The 21546-nt window shown below is 46.2% G+C and overlaps 1 protein-coding gene across 1 annotated transcript in view; it reads right to left on the reverse strand.

The window, feature by feature from the left end:
* The window catches only part of BRINP2 (BMP/retinoic acid inducible neural specific 2), a 113962-nt gene that overhangs the window by 42324 nt on the left and 50092 nt on the right, over positions 1-21546 (reverse strand). The window contains 1 exon segment of the mRNA XM_027612318.2: positions 10069-10415. Coding sequence (XP_027468119.1) covers positions 10069-10337 — 269 coding nt within the window. The 5' untranslated portion in view covers positions 10338-10415.

Here is a 21546-nt window from a genome sequence, read left to right on the forward strand (position 1 = left end):
GAGGCAGATCCAGGGAGCATTAAACAGGTGCAGAGGGGAAAGACTCCTCTATCCTCCCCAAACCATGTCTCGTGTGTAACAGCCCTGATCTGCCCATACGTTCACCTGCAAATCCCACGACTGGCTGGGGAGCCCCAGCCTCCATGTCTCTTTCACTCTTCCATCGATCCCGTGGTGTGCTGTGGACACAAAGGGAAGGCAGAGTGATCCAAAGCATGTGCCACTCATGTCACTGTACGGAACTGCAAATTTACAAAGCATCCTCTAATAAGCAGAGGTTATTTGCATGACCGAAGGGTTTTTCTGGCTTTATGAAAATATCCCTTGAAACAGAAGACATTTCTAAGTGGATATGTGTGTTTATAAATCAGTAGCTACCCGATCCTAAAGTCAGGAGGTACAGATTTACTTAACACTGAATTTTTATAAGCCATTGCCAGGCAAAATATAAGATACTGCATTTTGGAATGGTATTAAGTGTCCCTCTAGTAGAGGATTCGATTTACAGAAATTTAATTTACACTGCACCCTTATAGAAATATACCAGCAGTGTAAAGCCGACACATACAGAATTTGCTGTGGGTGAATTGTTTCAGGAAGATTCATCTGCAGCTTCCTCCCACTAAGGGTTCCCCAGAGCCCAAGCGCAGATGGAGAATGGTGGAAACAGAGGACTACAGGATCTCTGAGTGAGATGAGCCCCGCTGAGCCCCCCTGAGGCCCTTCTGAGTCCCAGAGACCTGCTGGAATGCCATAAGGACAAGCAGGAGGGGCAGAGAGCACAGGTGGCTACAACTGGAGGCTAGTTAAGAATCCCAGGCTCGGGGCGCCTGGGTGCCTCAGTCATTAACATCTGCCTTCAGCTCAGGTCCTGATCCCAGCGTCCTGGGATCGAGCCCCACATCGAGCTCCCTGCTCGGCAAGAAGCCTGCTTCTCCCTCTCCCATTCCCCTGCTTGTGTTCCCTCTCTCGCTGTGTCTCTCTCTGTCAAATAAATAAATAAAATCTTAAAAAAGAATCCCAGCCTCAAATTATGTATTTGATTCAATAAGCATTTAATAGTCAGATCCTCTATTGTATGGGTTGAATGCTGGCTCTTCGTCTTACCAGATGTATACATCCTCTAAAACTCAGTGTCTTCATCTGTCGTATATATATATACAGAGAGCATCTCCCTGGTAGGTTTCTCATTATGATAACTGTAGTGTGTGCGTGTGTGTGTGTGTATACAATATATGTATCAATCATATATATATGCTATCTATTACTTAGTAAAATGTGGGGCATGTAATGAACACTCAATATAGAGTTATTACTTATTAATGTTACTAATACTTCATAGTAGAAGGAATACTTTGCTTTCTTTCCCAAGTTAAAGAGAAATTTTGACCAATGTATCTGCCCTCTCAGAACAACCTCTTTTCTTTGCTCCCTACTCCCTTGGTCCCATGGGGAAATCAGGGAGGTTGGTATGAGCCGGCTGTCTTGTGGTCCATGCTCAATATTGTGTGGTCAAGGCACTGAGATCCCTGCTCACTAAAAGTTCTTCTCTCTCAGACACCCATGCCCTCCAGGGGACTGTCCCTCTGAGAGTCTCTCCCTCCTCCCCCTCCTCCCGCCCACCCTGTCCCTCTGAGAGCTCCACCTGAGGCCACCTGCCTGGCCCAACCCCACCATCGAGCAGTGCCTTCTCTAGAGGCTTCACTTAGGATTGTGCCAAACAGTCGGGCGCATCCGTGGGCTCCTGTTGTCTCTAAATCGAATCAGATGGATTGTGGGGACTTTCTTTCTGTGACTCAGGTCCAAACCTTCATCTTTCGCCCAGCTTGATGGCAATAAATGTGTTCTCCTCGCCCCCACGCCTTGTGAGTGCGCTCACCTGCTTCTGTCCTGGAGGAGGAGATAGATGATCGGTGTGGGAACCCAACTCCCCAGGCGGCCCCTGTACCGCTTCACAGACCTCCCCACCTCCAGCCACCTGCTCCTGGGAGTCAACCTGGAGGGCAGAGCTCTGTGAGGCGTGGACCACGTCTCTTTCCCCAGTGTGCCCCAGCACTTGTGGCCAGGTCAGCACACTCACGTGCTCCATAAATATATGCTGAATGAAGAGATGTCCCGCCACGTGCCACTCACTGTTCTAAGCAACATAGACTGAAATAATTTTCTTGTGGGAGATGTGGGAAGCCCTGAGGTGGGATAAATGTGGCAGAAGCAGAATAAAGAAAAAAAAAAATGAGAATCCCTGACCCAGAAAAAGCTCTTCTCTTGAGGAGAAAAAAGGAAAAGGAAAAGACCACATGACTAGCCAGTGTCCCCATCTGCCTGCATCCGTGTCGTGATGGTTTCTAGATGAAGCCTACCTCCCTCGTCTCTACATGGACATGGCTCTAAGTAACAATTCATTCATGAATAAAATTAATTATTTCTGGAAGCAAAAATTAATCCTCTTTTTCTCTGCCTGACTGACTCAAGATCTTGCTACTAAATCTCATCTGAAAACAAAACTGATCTTGTTTTCCTCCCCTTGGCCATCCTGGATTTTCCCTCCATTTCTTGCATGTTTGTACTTTTACATTTTCTTTTCACGGACCATCTTTGTAATCCTGTTTGAAGCCAGGGTGGACAACCTGGATATCACCCCCAAGGACATAAGAAAATTTGAGGCAAGAATCATTTTGTCCTGGGGGAAGCTGGGACTGGCATCCTGAGAATTCATTCTGATGTGGCATCCATGGGCCAGATCTGTCCATCAGTCATGGAGAAGGTACCAAATGTCTTCCCTCCAGTGTTTGAGATGCTATAGTCCTAGGGGTTTTCCGGTGTGTGGACTGTCACTCAAACAGGACTTCCATCAGCAGAACCCTGTTTTTTCTCTTCTGTAGCTTGCCACAGTGCCTAGAATCATGGCACAGAGGAGACTCTCCATAAATACTTGTAAGAGGACCAAGTGAGCAGATACACAGTATGGTAAGTCTACCCTGTATCTGATTTTTAAGCATAAATGCTGCTGGATTTTCAGATGAACCCGTGGCTTTCTTGGGCCTACCGGCACGGCTCACTACCTTCTCACTAGGTGCACACTCACATCCGATTTTTCCCAGGTAGAAACAGGAGGAACTGCCTTTGGCTCTACCTTCTCCAGACACACAATTACTTTTACTTCCTTTTACTCATCTCTAACATAGGAAAATGACATGGCCCTCCAGGTGAGAGTGTTTTGAAATTGTACCCTGGCAGAAATCAGTGTCTAAGGGGCCCTTCTGGCATTTTGGAGGGACAAGGTCTGGCAGAAATGACAGAGTAGGGCAGAGCAGGTGAAGGAGGGACTCAGTCACATGTTTCCTGACATTTATATTAAATGCAAGGGGCGTGGCTGCTCAGTTTCTAAACCATACCATGTAGTCCCATGTTTTTGATTCTACTGCTCCTGTGGTTACCATCCCATTCCCCAGATCTCCACCTGAACACTTTCCACTCACCCATCAGAGTTTGGTCTATGCTTTCCCTTTGCTTCCAGCTTTCCTTGACCTTTCTGTGCAGACATTTCCAAATGTACTTATCTGTAAGTTCCATCAGATCAAGGACTGTGTCTTCCTTGTTCATGCTTTATTATCAGAATGTTGTCGAAGCATAAGCAGAGTTGGCCCTCAGAAATGCTGATTGAATGAATACTGCTCTGCTTATGCCCTTATGCAGCAATTGTTGTTTATGTGCTATTTCTTCTTGCTCCAAGAGAACAGAACACTTTCCCATTCAGTTATTTTTACATGATGAGAAGCTTCATATGGGTCTGTAGCGTTGTGTGATGTGTTTCCATGTCAGAGATGGAGATAGATTTGGCATAAGCATGAGGCTAGGCAGGGCCCCACTCAAGGGCCTTGCAGACATTTCTGGAATGAAATTCCTTGGGTGAAGATCTTATGCTGGGTCCCTAGCCTAGATTAGATACTCTATGTCAGAGGTGCTTACATTTAGCCAGCACCAAACTCGTGATCAAAGTAAATTCTCAACCTGTTGTTCCATCCCTCTCCTACCTCCTCACCTGTGGATGGAGAAATAGCACCTGGGACCAGAATTGCAGGCTCACCATTGCCACCTTGCCTCTGATTTTGCTCTAATTTGTTTTTTTCTAGTTTGTACACAATTCACTTCCGTCCTTCCATCCCGACGAACTTCCTTGTTGTCAAAATATAGATCCAGTGAGAAGTTCAGAGATCAACTGGCTCACTTGGGTGAGGCCATTTCTCCAGAAAAGCTCACCTTCCTCCTGCCTGTGCTACCCCCTGAGAACCAGGGCCTCCCGTGTGGTGCCCTGCAGCTGCGTGATAACACAGCCTTTCGCTACCTCGGCCACTGTACTGCCCGCCTAGGAAATCACTGCGGTTTACCCAAGCAGACTCAGGTTGCCTCTGGTTGCCGTTTATTTATGTGGATTGTGATCTCTTAATTGGAGATGGTGCCTCTCCCAGGGTTCACTGTTTATCCAAATCAGTATCTGTTAGTCTGCGAGATGTGGTCTGGATGCTAAATCAGCTCTGGAGCTCTTCCTGTGTGATTGCTCCCACAGCTGCTCTCCATTCCTCACCTCTCCATCTCCCGGGAGGCACCCACAGGCTGGTTCTAGGCCCTCCAGGCTTTTCTGCTTTTAAACTTTTCTCCCAGCTGCTGGATCTAGTCTTATGCGTTCATGTGCCTTGGCGCTAATAATTCCTGAATTTCACTTCCCTTGACTACTATTCTATGTCCTTGGTAACATCCCCTGTAGATATTTCCACTCCCTCCAATGCATCATGGGGGATGCTGCCTTCTGTCCTTCTCCACCCTGGTCAATCCTGTTCTCCTCTCTACCTCCCAAGCACTTAGTGTAATCAAGTATGGTACTTCTCAAGCTTTCTTGTCATACTATTCATCTGGGGCTCTTGTTAAAATGCAGATTGTGATTCTGGGGGTCTTGGGTGACACCCCGGGGTCTTGTAATGTGTACAAGCTCTCAAGGCATGCCGATGCTGCTGGTGCACCAGCCACGCTCGGAGAGGTATGGATCAAATATTTGGTTGTTCCTGTTTCTCCCTTCCCTCATATGTAAGCTGTTTCCAAATCTTATTTTTCATCCTGATGAATTGCACAAAGATTGTCTTTTCTTAGGGTTATTGCTGCGATGCCTGCTGAAAGGCCCTTTTGCCTGAACTGCCCTCATTCACCACATCATCTGATTCTATCCCTGCTTGCCCTATTGGATGTTTCCAGATGCACCTGCGAAAACACATTCCTGCCTCAATGCTACCCACCTTTGGGTATCACTCCACTCTCTTGTTTTTCAGTTTTGTCCAACTTTGGTTCTCAAAATCTGCCCAGAATACAATCAAAACATAATATCCTTTTTTGTCAAGGAAGACACGTATTTAATTTCATTTTTGTTTGTTGTCCTCCCAAAAGGCTTCTAATGTATCACCAGACCCTTCCTTTCTAAAAAAGAAGCAGATAGAAATGGGGGTAATAATGACTAAGATCAATAATTTGGAATTATACCTAGCTTTGTTTCTCTCCCAGCCACCATATTATGCTCATTGTTCCGTATGATTTTTAACTTTTCTCTCTTAATTTTAATTTATTCTTTCCGAGTTTCAAGCGTTTCATCATAGTGGCTTGGATTTTTTCCAATCCCATGATTATCTCTCTATTAAAGCTTTAATACAAAAAGAAATAAAAAAAACAGACTGCTCATTACTTTGATTTGTAGCAAGGAGAGAATGGAACATTACCGCTAGAGTGTTTCGAGAAACCATATTTACATTTGCATCAGCTCAATTTAGGTGCCTGATTAGGTTGCGTGGTATGATGAAGATGCACTTACCAGTCAGAGGGAAGTGGCATGGTCTAGAGTAATGAGCAGGAGACTTGAAGTCAGGAGCGCTATTTCTGGCTGTGAGTGGCTACCTCTCTGACCTTGAACAAGTCCATCTCACTGCCTTGGGCCCTAATAGCCCCCATCTGCCTCACAGCACTGCTGTGACGGGTTGAGCACTTAAGTGTTTGTCCTAGTGGGGGCTATGGAGTCAAGCAAGGGAGGGGGCAGTGAGGTCACAAATGGAATTGGAGACCAGATCTCTGCTCTTAAAGCTCTTACAACTAGCCTGTTAAGAGACAGAGTCTGAGAAGTGGGCTGGTTGCTCAAATCTTGGTCTAACAGGACTTGAGGACATGGTGAGAGGTAGGCTAATGGAATTTAAAAGCTTGCCCAAAGTTGGGTGAGATAGCCAAGCCCATCCTGTTATTTAGGAAGGCTTAACAAAAGTGCATATTGTCTTTCTTCTCATAACAGTGCCATCCTGAGATTATTCATTTCATCCGCCAGGATAGGGAGCCAGCAGTGACTGGCCCCTGGAGGATGTCCTAAGGAAGGCCTGCTCAGCAATCCCTGACTTTAGGAGAAAGATTTTTACCCTTGGTGACCAGTAAATGTGTGTCCCAGAGAGATTTCATTCATCCTTTGGTTGGTTTCCTCTCCCAAAGAGGAATAGATTGAGGGGTAAAGGTTAATATGCTTTGAAATGGAAAGCAAGAGAATGACCTTTTTTTTTTTCTCCTTGCCATATAGTTTGTTGGTGTGAAGCCCTCAGCAGACATTATTACAACGATAGCCCCATGGTTCTCATCTCAATACCATTCTTTCATCGGCTATTATTTGTTGAGGACAATCCAATAATAGGTAATATCTATTAAACACTGTTCTAGGTGCTTAACATCAATTAACCAATTTAATTTTCACATCAATCCACTAGGTAGGCAACTATTATTGTCCTGATTTTATAAATAAGGACACTGGGGGACAAAACAATTAAGTAATTTGCCCAACAATATACAGCTAGTAAGCTGCAGGTCTAGGATTCGAACCCAGGTCATCTGGCTCCCGAACTTTCACTCTGAAGGACCTGTGCCTACAGGAATACAAACTTGAAGTGGACAGAGCAACAATCTCCAGGGGCCCACAGTTAGAGGCCAAAGCTATTCTACAACGACCAGTCCTCTTCCCAAAGTTAAGAGCACACTCTGATATCCAAGTAAGAATAGGTGGGATTCAGAGTTTAACATTAGAAACTTGCCATATGTTGGTTATGATCTATTCACACACAGGAAGAGGAGAGCCTCCCTCCTGCTGTGTGAGAGAGCAAATGTGCTTCTGCCCCACGGGAAAATCTTATTCTCCCCCCACCATTGTTCATCTCCTTTCTTCTATGGAAGGCACAGGTGGACACCATCTGAATTCTATGTACAGAAAGCTTTCTTAAAGAAACGAGTGAAAGACTAATGCTGTTCGAAACCCAGGACTGATGTTCTCTGTACACTTTTCTCCCTGTGCCCTTCTAGACAAAATGCCCTTTCTGGTCATTGGGGATGACTCTCAGTGTATATTTTACTGGTTTTCTGTGACCACTTTCGTCAGAGTCAGCAAGGTCTTGAATTTGCCAGAGAGAACTGCCACTAGGGTCAAAAGCAGAAGGGATAAAAATGAATTCCCACAGGGATAACATAGAGCCCTACAACAATATCCATGGATCCACCATTTTGCTTAATAACTAAAGGCAAAACTCCCAGAATGCTCCTGGAGCAGCCATGTGTGACCACTCTCTCTTCGCCCCACCAAAGGGTCACACATCAGAATGCTGCATTCCTGTCAGAATGACTGGTTACTGTTTCCCCAAGTACAGGTTCACGTGCAATAACTGACCCCAGAGAAACAGAATGGCACAGTGTAAGCGCTTGTCACAGTAAATGATCAGGAAACCATTACCAACTGATGGAACGGTTGATGGTGCGGAAGTGATTACAGACACTCCCCATGGACCGGCTCTGAGCTGCCGCCCAGGCATTCAGTGGCTGCCAGGCTTGGGGCTGGGGCTCCATGAGAAGAAAAATCTATTGAGGGAGAAGAAACGTGATGGTTTATTCCCTCTAGGTTCTATAGTCCTTTAAAGTGAATGGTGGTATTGGGATCCCCGGCCTAACATTTCAGTTCCAATATACTTAAAATATATACATATCTATTTGGTGATAACAGTGCTTCTAAAAGATTGGGATGAACTGAAAAGTCTAAGGTAAATTAAATCTTGTTTTCCTGGACTGGAGGGATTTGCTGCTTAATTCTGCCTAATTCTAGGGTAGATTTTCTCTCTTTCTCTCTCTCTCTGTATCTCTCTGGATGAAAAAAGAAGTTCTTTAATAAAAGAGAAGCATCATTCTGAATGACCTTATAGGAAATTTGTGGGGGGCATATGTACAGTTTCTTATATATTTACTGAAAGTTGAGTTAACCTCTTCTCATTTAGCTTCACTTGAGCAGGTGTTAACTCTGCCTCTCCCAGCCTGATTTCGCTGCATCCTGCCTCAGTGGCCCGAGCAAATTTCTTCTGTAGTCTTTGGAGGGTGGCAAGGATCGGAGCCCCTGAAGCAGAGTGTGAACTGCAATCTCTTCCAAGACCAGACCGGATCCAAGCACAGTAGAAGAGAAATGGTCTGAAAGGAGAGCAGGACTTTATCCCTATTTACCTTTGCACCCATGAAGTACCAGCCCCTCAGACACATGATCTTGTTGCTCTGTCTGCATCCGTGTGTGCGAATCACGTACCAGGAGAACTGCCTCTGTAAATGGCTGCCCAGTGGTAAACTGGGGAGTCTTCCAGTGATGAAAACCCTAAAACCTTATTTCTCAGGACCCTATACTAGTCCAAACAGACTGCATGGTTATTGCAGAAGTTTAAAAAAACTCTCAGAAACAACAACAAAAAAATGTTTCTAGAACCCAGACTCTGGAGTCTGACAACTTGGAAGCTAATCCTGGCTCCACTCTTTATTAGCTGTGTGCCCTTCGGCAAGTTCCTTAACTTCTCTGGACCTCACTGAACTCAATTGTAAAAAGTGGATAATAACTGTTCTTCCAGCATAGGGTTCTTGTAAGGATTAAATGAGCTGATGTGCATAAGACATGTAAAGTGCTAAATTGAGCAAGAGGGCCCCAAATTTCAGTATGTTCATAGGATTAAAAGTGCATGCACCAAAATGTTAATAATAGCAACCTCTAGTTGCTAAAGGAACAAGTGATTTTTCTGGTTTTATTTCTTTCTGTGCTTTTTCATATTTTCTTTCTTTTTGTTGCTTTTAGAAACTCATTTGTAATTGGAAAATAAATGTCTTTGATAAAAGGAAAAAACTTCAGCAAAGCTCCCAGGGTTGTCTGAAGACCACCAGCAAGGTGAGGAGGACAAAAGAGCCATGACAACAGGGTGAGTGGGCAGAGGGATGAAGGGGAAGTTTTTATTCAGAGATGCACTCCCAGGAGCCCTGAGGCTCTCTGAGTCACCGGGGTGAGGATTTCGCAAAACTTTCTCCTTTTGAAGTGCTAGTCCAGCAGCCGGGAATATATACCTGGTTTATCCCTCATCAGGTGGACCTGGCCAGTCTCACGTCTAACTTTCAGCTCTGATGCTCCCAAGGATAGGTCTAAAGGGCCAAGAAGATCTAGCCCTTTTCCACCGGCAAGGCCAGCCGAGGCTGTGGTGGGGCCGAGGGTCAAGGCAGGCTTGGCCCCTGACCCTGCAGGTCTCCCCAGACCTCCCAGACAGGAGCTGGAGCCGCCCTTCCTTCATTTGCCTGGCTAGGTAATTACAACTCATGAAAGTATCTAACCCATTAGTTAAAACCCGGCCCCAGCATTTGACTCTGACCTCCTGCGGCAGCACGGGCCACACGCTGACTCCATGCCTCCTGTTTTGTCCTCAATTTATAAGCAGCACAACCTATAAATAGAAACCCTTTTGCTATGTTCCCCCAGGAGGCATCAGCAGGTTTTCCAGCTTGTATGTGTTTTCTTCTTTCTTTTTTTAAAAACCAACATGGTAGGCTTGTTTTCCCGGCCGGCTGCTCCCCCACCCGCCCTTCTAGTTCAGTCTGGGGGGCGCGGGAGTGGGCTCAGCGGGCGGAGCACCGCGCAGCGGCCCGGGCTGGCCAGGGTTCTGAGGGGTGCCCCTGCCGCAAGCCGGGGGAGTCCCCCCGCCCCCGCCCCCCACTCACCTGTAGATCCTGTACCTGGTGGTGAAACCCTGCCGGTAGCGCTCCATGAAGTCAGCGTACTCCTGAGCGCGGTGGAACGGGCCGCGGTCGCTGAGGAGCCAGTCCAGGGGCGGCTGGCCGGCGGAGGAGGCATACTGCTCGGGAAGCGCCGCGGCGGCCGTGGCCGAGACCGCCAGCACCCAGCCCGGGAGGCCCAGCGCCAGCAGGGTTGCCCATGGAGCCGCCGCCGGCCCGAGCCCTCTAAACCGAGTGCCGCACTGCCGCCTCATGCTTCTCCCAGCCGGTTGGTTTCTTCATTCTCTCGCCACGCTCTCCGCCTCTGTGCCGCTCCTCCAGGGCTCCCGGAACTAGAAAAGTCCAACACCGAGATGTCAGCGGAGCACCCTGGTCTCACTTAGCCCAGCGGCCCGTGCGCGTCGGACCTCGTCGGGCAGGGCCCGTTCTAGAAAGCCCTTACGCTAACAACACCTCTGCATTCTAGGCACTGAGCAGAGTGCTTGATGGAGATCTGCTTTAATTCTTAAAACAATCCTCGAGGAAATGCCACCGTCACCATTTTGCGGGCGTGAAGATGGGGTTGAGGAAGAGGAGGAAAGTGGCTGAAGTTCATGCAGCTTTTAAGTGAAGAAACCAGAATTTTGAACTCTGGTCATCTGACCAACCTTTACAGTAAACTGCTTCTGTGTTTCCTATGTTGACTCAACACCATCTGCTGCTTCTGTCTTCCTCTCTCAAAATGTTCACTATGTGTCAGTAATAGCCCCGCAGAGTGCGTGCTGCCTCTAGAAGCTCGAGGGAAGGTGAACAGCCGCCCCACTTCTCAGGTGGCAAATTGTGGGGCAGAGAAAGTAGTGAGGTCCCATGGCTGCCATGATGCTGGGTGAACTCGAGCACATCCCTTCCCTCCTCTGGGCTTAGTTTTGTCTTATAAAGAACAAAGAGGCTTGACTACATAATATCTAAGAATCCTTCCAGTTTCCAATATCTGATCCTTTCTCTTACAGAAGGCCATTCGTGAATGGAGTTAGAATGGGCAATCGGATTGCCCATCACCATCATCAGAGAGCAGATCCGTGTATACACGACACCTGTCGTTCTGTCTCTCTGCACAGCATGAAAGCTCCCTGAAGGCAGGGTTGGGTATCCTTCTATCCTAGCTCCTGAGAGCAGACAGCAAGGCTTTAGAGACCCTTCTTGAAGGAGTGAATGAGTATGTACCCTGTCTTCTCTAAGTAGAAGGGAAGGTGCCAAGAAAGAAGATTCTAGCCTTCAAAACTCTTGGCTGCCTTGGGACTCCTCACAGGCCTTTGATTTCCAGGGTCTGCACTTTGCTTAAGAATAACTAGATCATCTTTATAAACCCCTGGGCAGATGCAGGGGACTGATTCAATACTGTGGGGGTCCTTACAATTGCATTCATTCCTTTGATCTTTAACAGCAGGTGCTGTCAGAGTCTCGCCTCTCCCCCCGCCAACACCACTTCAGTGCTAGAATGTGCTGGAATGACTTCCAACCCCAGTGCCTGTAATTTGTGGCTTTGAGGACTTTCTCTGGCTGCCAAAACCAAAGATAGGCTCCCTGGGGATGAAGCAGGGGGTGTTAATTCTCTGGCACTTTCCAGGGTCCTGTAAGGGCAGGTCAAGTGGGCTTCAGTATTTCATTCACACCCCCTCCCAGAGTCCCCAGTGTTCTCTGTAACGGCTCCAGTTCAACAAACTTCCCTTGGACCAGTATGAGTCCTGAAGAAGCTGCTCAGAGGTGGGACCAAGTATTAATGCTGGACACTCCCAGCCTAGAGGCTGGCCGGAGTCTGAGAGACCCAAGCCTCAGCATTTGTGCTTTCAAAAGAGTTGTGGCCCCTGCTCATAAGGATGAAGGGACAGAAGCATGAGCATCTGCACATCCCTCCAGGTAAGAGGGATTGCCCACCTACTATGTGCTGGGTGATTCTTAGAAGCTGCCCCAGTCAATTCTCACAGTAAATTTGTGATAAAGCATTATTGTTATCGGTTTACTTCTCACTGGGACTCAGCGGGGTTGAGCTAGGGAGATGCAGAGGTAGAATGTGAACCTAGATCTATCTGGCTCCATATCTAGACCTTACCAAAAAGGCTGAGCTACCTAGGGAGCTGGAGAAGCAGCAAGACAGACCCTTGTTTCATGAACTGGTCGAGAGAGAAGCCCAAAAGAAGAAGAATAAGGTCACACCTGCCCTACTGGGTCTTAGAACGTATTATAAAATTCTAATCATTAAAATAGGTGCTACTGGCACACAAATTGGATGGGGAGATCGATGATGTAGAACAGATAGCTCAAAAATAGAGCTTATTGTAAACAAGAACTTAGAATATACACACATATATAAAAACATTTCAGACTAATTGGGTAGGGGATGGAATATTTTAAACATCATTTTGGGAAATTAGTTCCAGATGGATTAAAAAGTTAAATATAAAAAATAAAATCATAGAAGGAAGAAAAATCCCAAGTGTTTTATAACAAGCAATGTATTACTTTTAAATCGGGGGGAAGTGATATAAACTAAAAGGAGTAGCCTGGCACATGGGGGGCAGGAATTTTTTTTACAGGATGTAATCTGATGAGGATGCCCCAAACATTTCTCATTTAATCATTCACACATTCATTTCTTGAGAAACATAAATTGGGAACTCCAAAGTGCCAGACACTATGCTAAGCGTTGATAATACAAAAGCAAGGGTTCATTGCATTATCTGAAACTCTGTTGGTGATTCGTTCCTCTTATAGAATATTGTTGTTTTTAAAAGCATATTGATGGGGTCGGGGGTGGGAGAAGGTTCATCTTGGAGACTGGGGCTACTTGACGCCACAGGCCAAGGCAGCAAACACAGCAAGGTGGAAACGCACTGACGAGGGGAGAACACTGTGGAAGGCAGGATTTGAAAACAGCCCCCAACACACCCTGCATAATCTCCTCCCTTTGAGTGTGGGCAGGACCTGTGAATACGGTGGGATACTACTCCCATGATCAGGGTACTAATCAGTTAACTTTGAGTTGTTTAAAAAGGAAAGTATCCTTGGTGGGCCTGACCAAATCAGGAGAATGAGACCCCGCACCACCCCCCCCCCCCCCGCCTTTAAAAGAAAGTGAAGTGTCAGAGAGACAAGTTCCTACTGACTTGGAAGAAGGCAAACAGTCATGCTGTGAACAGCCTTCCGGGGTCATGCAGCAAAGGATTGAGGGTAGCCTCTAGGATCCGAGAGCAATTCTCTGTCAACAGCTAGTAAGAAAATGGGAACTACTGAGACCAGCACAAGAAAACAAATTCTGCCAACAGCCCCATGAGCCTGGAAGAGAACCTTGAGCCCCAGGTAAGAACCGCCTCCCTGGCTGACATCTTGATTTCAGTCTGGTGAGACCTTGGGCAGAGGACCCAGCTAACCCCTACCTGATACTGCAAGATCGTAAATTTGTATTGTTCGATGCCACAAAGTTTGTGGTAATTCATTCCACAGCAATAGGAAAATAATACAGACAACATGAAAGATGGTGATACCCCTCTCCCATTCTGTGCACAGCCTAGTCTGGAGAGGGGTTTCCGCACTCCCTGAGTAAGACCAGCTGTTATTCCCGGCAGGTGAAAAAGCTAGCGTGGCAGTTTCCCAAGCAGAGTGAGGCTGCTCACCTCCCCCTCCTACCTCCCACCCCATCTAGATTACAGACCCCTCAAAGTCAGAGGTCAGATAATTGTTTCTGTAACTCCAGCCCTCACACATAGTCAGTCCTCAAATGTATGTGATAAACCAATCCCGTGCATTTTATAGAGGGATCACGGTAAGCCAGGGACAACACGTGGCCTTGGCCCAGCCCCTGAACCTCTTGTGCCCTGTGCTATCACTTGGGGGTGGTGGCTGCCACCTCCCATGCCGATCAAGAGTTTTCTAAGGACAGGTGTGAAAAGCTGTGCACTCTTGGAAAGAAACGAGATCTATTAAGTCAGTGTGTGCTCTTGTCATTCTGTGTTTGTAATTATGCTTTTTCAGAGCTCACAACGTACTGGAACCTGCCTGGTTATAGGAGTATCAGCTTTACAATCAAATGGTTTTGATTGCTGGGCCAAGTCTGCTGAGTGCAGCAAGAATGCCTGAATTCAGTGCTGACTGAATCTCTGATACACTTGGCCTTGGAATCATATGGTTTCTGCTTCATTGCTTTTCCTCGGGATCTGAAGACGTTTTGACTAAAAAATCTCTCTTTAAGAAAAAGAAGTTTTAAACTGGTTTCAAAACTTTCTTAAAAAAAGAAACCTCTAGAAAGTGTTCCTTCACCTTTAAAAAAAAAAGACACAATAATTGCTGCATTTGACAGTTGTGTGAAAATTAGGCTCTTTGAGGGGAACAGCTTTGGGCCACTTCCTGTTTATGCTCCACAAATAATATCACTAGAAATTTGGTAACAGCAAATGTCCAGCAAATTTTAACTATCGAAATTCTTGTGGCTTCTGGGGTTGTGGCTAATATTCAGTGGTTAAAACAATTAACACCTTCCCCACAATGCTTCCGGATCGTCTTATCCTAAAGCTGGCTATATAAGTAAACCTCCATTTACATGTGAATGTCTTAACGTCATGGCTGAGTTAACTCCTTGAGGAAAAAAATTATAAATTTACTTGTGAAAGCCAAATAATTCCATTTCACTTATACTATACTTAAGACAGAGTTTTACACCGACACCAATAATAAATTAGCTTTGGACCAAAGGCACAAGTAAAATAAGTTTGCTGAGCCGTGAAGGAAATGGATTACGCTTTTGCCAATAGAGGAAATCAAGTGCAGACAAAGTTGCACGAGAAGCAGGCAGTGCAGCCTTTAAAATGGGAGAGCTTATGAGACCCAGAGCTCCACCACTCTGACATGTCACCGAGCTGAGGACCCGTGGGGACCGTGCTGTGTCCTCCTGGTGGTCTCAGTCTCCATTTATGCTGGGTGTGTCGATACGCAGAGCAGTTAGGATTTGAGGCAGCCACTGCTCGCGCGCTAAATCTTGGCGAGGGAGATAGGAGAGTCTCCTCTTTGAAAATCATTCTAGAGGAGAGGTCACCTACCGGAAGAGTTGAGGGTACAGCCAAGCTAAGCTATTGTTAGAAGCCAGGAGAGAAGGAGAAATAGACGGGAAATTAATATTATAAGTAACAAAATTGCTCATGTCATTAATAAGTGCCAGCATAAATCACTTAGTATGTGCATGGTGGTTACTGCTCTTAAAGCACAAGATGACAAAATTACACTTGAACTTCATCTTCCAGATTTTATGTTCCCCTTTTAGCAGATGAAAATACTGAGGCCAGGAATGGATGGGTGAAAGGCGGAAGTCAATCATGTGGTTCAGCGGCAGATCCAGGTCCACCTACTCTAGATCCTGTACTATTTACACCTCACTGCATCACGTGATGTGCAGCTATAAAACTCTGGGCTTTGCCACTTACAGTTTGATTGCCCTTGGGAGCAAGGCACTTCCCTCTGGGAGCCTCCTTTCGGTCATCAGTGAAACGATTTAAGAAGTAATATGATCCCTAGGTTCCTGACCAATGCTGACATTCCATAATTCTATGCAAATACAAGGGGCACACATATAAGGGGAGAGGCATTACGACTTTAAGACTTCTTTGGGAAAAAACTCTGCTCCAGAAAGGGAGTGAAGCTTATGAGAAGTGAGGTAGAAAGCCAAAATTCTTGCCTGTTGGAGCAGTGACATTTAATAAAATGATTAGGCAGTGACATTAAATAAGTTTTCAAGCCATTTGAATGGTTAATTGGCCAACTCTATTTGAGGAGATGTTTTCTTGAGTAAATCGGAGGGTGTCCGTGGTAAAAACTCACAGAAAGTGTTATTTGTTCTCGTCTACAACATCTTAGTGTGAAACCTCCCCTTTGACTAGAAAGGGAGGGCAGACAAGAGGAATGACAGGGCATTCTGGGGTGGGATTCCTGAAGGGTAAGGTGGATGTGCGGGCTGTCAGTTCCCATCAGGGACTTGCGTTCTCCCCTCGTGTTGGGATGATCTGCCAGCCTCCACAGAGACCAACCACGGCGTTTTCACCCTCATCATTTGCTCCTGGTTGCACTTCTGAGAGCAGTCTTGGCCATCATGCCTCACGTGAACCCAGGCAGATGTCACCCCCACCCCCGACCACCGTGTCCTCGCCAGGCTCCGCGATAGAAGTTTCAGGTTCACTCCCAGAACTGGCAGGGCCCGGGCAAGCTATGTTTGCTACATTTTCCGACCGCTGGTCGGGAAACGACTTAAAATAGGTGAGGCATATGGAGAGCCTCCCTGCATAAAATCAGGTGAGCAAGATTAATGCTTATTTGTGCAAAGGTAAGAGCTAATTATAATGGCTGTTTTCTAAATGTTCTTACATTCCTCTGGGCCCTCGAAGAGGAGAGGTTAGAAGATGGGAAGGGCCTTGCTGGAGGTCACTCCACGGGGAAGCGGAAGGTAAACTCAGACATTCCAACTCCAAGACCTCTAACTTGGCTGGCCTCCCCCTCACCCACTTCTGTCCGTCGGTCAGTGATTAAGCAATTCCTATGCAGAAAGAATGTACTAGGTGATGGCACTAATTCTGATAAACAGACCCAGCACTTGCCCTTATGGAGGAGGAACAAAATGTAAGACTTGGGGGTCCTGTAATGAGTTTAAAAGAATGACATACACACATACACACATGCACACATACACACGCTTTAGTGACATTAGACCTTGTGGGCTCCATCCCCTCAGGGCTCCAAATTTATGGGTTTCTGCTGTGTGATAACCAGCTCTTCACTTATCAAGGACAGACTCATCTGTCAGTTGCACAGGCTTCATACTTGCCTGGCAGATGTCCTTGGCACTTCCCTTGGAGAGACAAGCTAACTGATAGGCTTGCCCACGGTCTCACGTGATAAAGCCCAGGTCACCGTGTGCAGACCAGGGAGGCCCCTCTGCCCCAGCGCTTCCCTTGGGGGTCACGGGGGTCTCCAGAAGAGGGAAAGAAGGCAGTGCTGATCAAACAGAACCTCTAAGTGAAAAGTGGCACACTTCAAAGCCTTTAAAACCTGATCTCCATGCAGATTAACCTTCCTCAAAACCACTTCCATTATACTCCTTCTTTATGAGAGAACAGCAGCTCCGGTGGCCCTGAGCACAAATCTGCCCTCCCCTGCCATGTGTGGAGACCCCCGACTGCCGCTCCATAGTGGAGGGACTACAGCGTAGACTATGGGGTCAGATGCCTGGCTTCTCGTGCTGGCTCCGACTCTCCTCCTGCCTCAGCTTCCCCATCTGTTTTAGATAGATAGCTAGCTAGCTAGATATAGATAGATACCCTTTATATATCTCTATAGATATATAGATGTCTCCATATCTCTCTATATAGATATATATATGTCTCCTTTATATATATATATACATACATATGTATATATAAAGGGTAATAATAATAGTGCCTCCTCATAGGGTTGTAGGGATTAAATGAGTTAATATTTGTAAAGCCTCTAAAAAGTACCGGGCCCATGGTGAGTGCTGTGTGTGTGTGTTCACTGTTATTTCTTCCAGTGCTTCACCATAGGTTGTAAGAGCCAAAAAGAGTCCACAGGCACCCCCTCATCCAGTGTGAGTTTTTGTTTGCTGTTGTTTATAGGTAAGAACTCTGAAGCCTGAGAAGGTGAAGTCTCTGCTAAAAAAATGTGTCCTTGTTACCCTCCGGGGCTCTCTGCAGCTCACTCTGAGTGACCTCACTGGCCCTCCGCCCCAGGCCCTGGGTAGTTAATGACCGCAGGGGTGGCCAGTCCTTTTGCGTGTATCTGGCCCTTTGTTATCTGGCTATGGGCCCCACCACTCTATTCATCTCTGCCTTCCTTTCCTCTCCCTGAATCTGTGTCTGTCTGTCACATCTTCTAGACTCATTTTCTCGAAGAAACTTCCCAAAGCTAGGCTCTGCGTTGTTAACTTTGCCTTCCTATGGTCTTTTGGTCCCTGATTAATTCCCACCTCATCATGTCATGGAACTGGGGGTGAGATCCCAGAAATTATCCAGTGGTTCTCCACAGCCTGGAGTGTGTACGGAATATGTGTGTTGGCGGGAGTCGGGGGGAGGGGTATAGAGACAGAGAGGGAGAGAAAGAGGGAAATAACTGATGTCCTTAGGTTGGAGTATATGTCTATATTTTGAAATATTTTGCAGATCCCTCAAGGAAATTTTGATACAACTCTCCAGTGCAAGTCAGTGACAGAATCCCCTTCACAATGGACAACAGATGAGAAAATGTAGGGCCACAGAGGTGCGGTGAGTTATTCAAAGTCACATTGCTGATTTGGGGCAAATCAGGACATGAGCCTGGTCTCCCAGTGCTAAATCTAGAGCTCATTCTACTTCACATATGTCAGTGATAAATTGAAATTTGCAGGAGTTGGAACCGATGAGTTCCAGAGCTACCTTCATCATCGTCATCGCCAATTATTGTGTAGGTATCAGGTACTATGTGCCAAACACCGGTCTAAAAACTTGCCATTCATTGACTCATTTAATTCTCATAAGACCTTATGAAGTTGATGTTGTTATTATGCCCATTTTACACAGAGGAAAACTCAAGAACGGAGAAGTCAATGATGTTCTTCCAAGAAAGTCCTTAGTATGGTCAAAATGACCTAAAACCCACAGACTTTACTCTGATAAGGGAGCTGTAGTTATCCTAGATGCCTCTAGGTCACTCTCGTTTCAGAAATTGCTAGAGATTGATAAAAAGTCTAAAATGTTATAGTTTACAAGTAGGACTCATCAGAAATCATCTTCCCGGCTTGGATAAAGACATTTAAGCCTTCTGCTTTTGGGGAAGCTCTGTGGCTCCTGTTTAGATGACCTGTCAGCATGGCCTTATGAGAAGGCTGTTCAGTTTTGTCTGTATGGTCTTAAAAATCATAAGGTCAGATGTGTTCCCCCAACCTGGGCCCAGGTGAACAACCCACAGTTGCTGGTTTCCCACATACCCCTGAGTTACTGTGCTCTTCCCTCAGACCCCCAGACTAACTGGGCCTGTGCCCAAGTTCCCCATCCCCTCCTTTCTACCCAATTTTAGCATATGCATCTCAGGTAAGGGGCTCATGCCTTTCCCAACTCCTGCACCCCCAGCCCTCGGCTCCCCTACCTGCTGTTGTAGGAGACAGACCTCCAAGCATTGCCTATACTTTTGCCTAATTCTGAACGGCCCCCCAAACTCTTTTTGTGTTCCTCTTTATGGGTGCTGGCCAAAAGCTGGTCCTTCTGCTACCAAGATCATACCCATGGGTGCCTGCCTCTAGGTATGCCCAGCCACCTTTCCTGGGTCCAGCTACTGAGTCATTCACTCCAACCCCTAGCAGACAGCTGGTTCCATCCCCCAGGGAGGAAAACTTCTGTTTCTGCCTCCTTCCCACCAGCCTCGCTTCCATTGCTGAAGCCCCAGCTCGCTTCCCAGCAGAGCCAGCCTCTGTATACACATAGGATAGTCTAAGTATTTCTTTCAGGCCTGGGAAGCCAAAAAAACCCTAAGCAATGACATAGAAATTGCTCACCACTGTGCAAGCGTTCCAACTGAGGTGGGGCTGACGAGCAACTCTCCATTCTATCCTCAGCCCTCAACGCTACTCTTGCTCTTGGCTTTCCGCCAGGCCTGTCACTGAATCTGAACTTTCAGCCCAATCTCTGCCCTCTTTGGGCCTTGGCACAGAGCAGAATGTAAAATGATAATGCCCTGAGCTGTGCCAAACAGCATGGAGCTCCTGAGATGTTACAGATGCAGCTGTGACCAGCAAACACATTGTTTCCGGGATGGTGTTTGTAAATATGAGTTGCCCGACAGCTTGTGGAATTAAATATAGATGCTACATCACAAACTCCAGCTAAAATAAACTATATGCTGCTCAATGAATGTCAATAAGTACATTGAGAAAGAGTCATTATCCCTTTTTGTAGCACAGTCCAAGAAACCCATCCCTAAGTGAGTTTTTTTGGTTTGCTTTTTGATGAAGGCGACGTTTTCCCCACACAGGCTTTTGACTGCTACTGGTGGCCAAGCTGGGGGAAGGTGGCATGAGGTGACAAAGGGGGCATGATAATAAGGTAGCTGTGTTGGGAGTGGTGTGTATGGAGTGGTGGCAGTTTCCAGCTTAAGGTTCCCAGATCCACTAGGCAATCACAGTCAACCTTTTGGGATTGCTGGCTTCGAGAGACCATTTCTAAAACTCTGGTCTGAGGTGGTTTAGAAAGACCTGATGGAAAGCAAGCTTATCCATCATTGCCAGTCCTCTCTTCAGTTCTTGAGCCAAATGACTTCCCTTCCCTTACACTAATTTCTACTGGTTGCTTGTGTATTAGCATCTTAAATGACTAATGGCGGAAGTTGGTGTTCACACACTAAAATCAGCACCCTGAAACAGGTTTCTGAGCTCTCAAATAGTCTTCAACTGAGAAGGCTTGTTGCCATGCACCCCTGGGCATGATGCAGAGCCCACACTGCCGAGATTGCCAAGACCCCACTCTAGGAGGTAGTGCACAATGAAAGGTACTTTGAATTCAGGGCAACTTCGGTGTTGCCAGAGGAGTTAAGGTTTTCCCTGTGTTGATCCTTTTGAATTTATGCAATTGCCACGTTGTTGCCAATTCAATTTATTTATTTGTGTTCCTCTCCAATTCTTTAATGCCAAATTCTTTCTCCTCTACAAAGTGGAGCTGTAGACTTAGGTAGCCTGCAGCAGTTTGGGCACTGTCTGGGTCCTTGTGCAAAAAGATTTCAGAGCTTCCAAGGGCAGAGAGCTAGCTAGAGTCATTCTCTAAAGATCTTAATTCAGATTTCATTCTGGCTCACACTGCCACTGACTACCTAAACTATTTCTGACAAGTTAAAACCTTTGTAAGATGTGGTAATATGTTTCCCCACTTCCTTCCTTTTAGGAAAGCTAATAAATAGCTACTTATTCATCCAACTAATGTTTATTGGACAAAGAACATTTAGCTAGAATGTAAAATGCATGAAGGGGATGGTGGAAGGAAAGGCTAGAAGGTAATCCTCGGATTTCTTTGAAAGAAAGGTGAGTGCAAATTCTTGTAATAATTCTCTTACCGCAAGCCTTATTAGCCAAAGCCACATTAGGCAGACTCTATGCTGACCAGGATTTGCAGGTGTCCACATCTCAGTGATACCTGAGGCTTGACTCTGCAGCTTCTGATATAAAGCTAAGATTATTTTCAGCCTAATTTGGAACTGTATCATTGATTTTCAGTCCAAATCTTTGGGGAAATAGTATAGAGGAACTCTTAAAATTTTTTAAATTAAATCAAATTTTCCATTCCTCAAACATGGTAACAGAGAATATGGTTAAAACAGAGCCAACCATTTATTCTCTCCGGGGTGTGTGTGTGTGTGTGTGTGTGTGTGTGTGTGTGTGTGTGTGTGTGTGTGTGTGTGTGTGTGTGTGTG

Source organism: Zalophus californianus, chromosome 10 (genome assembly GCF_009762305.2).
Source record: "Zalophus californianus isolate mZalCal1 chromosome 10, mZalCal1.pri.v2, whole genome shotgun sequence".
Lineage (NCBI taxonomy): Eukaryota > Metazoa > Chordata > Mammalia > Carnivora > Otariidae > Zalophus > Zalophus californianus.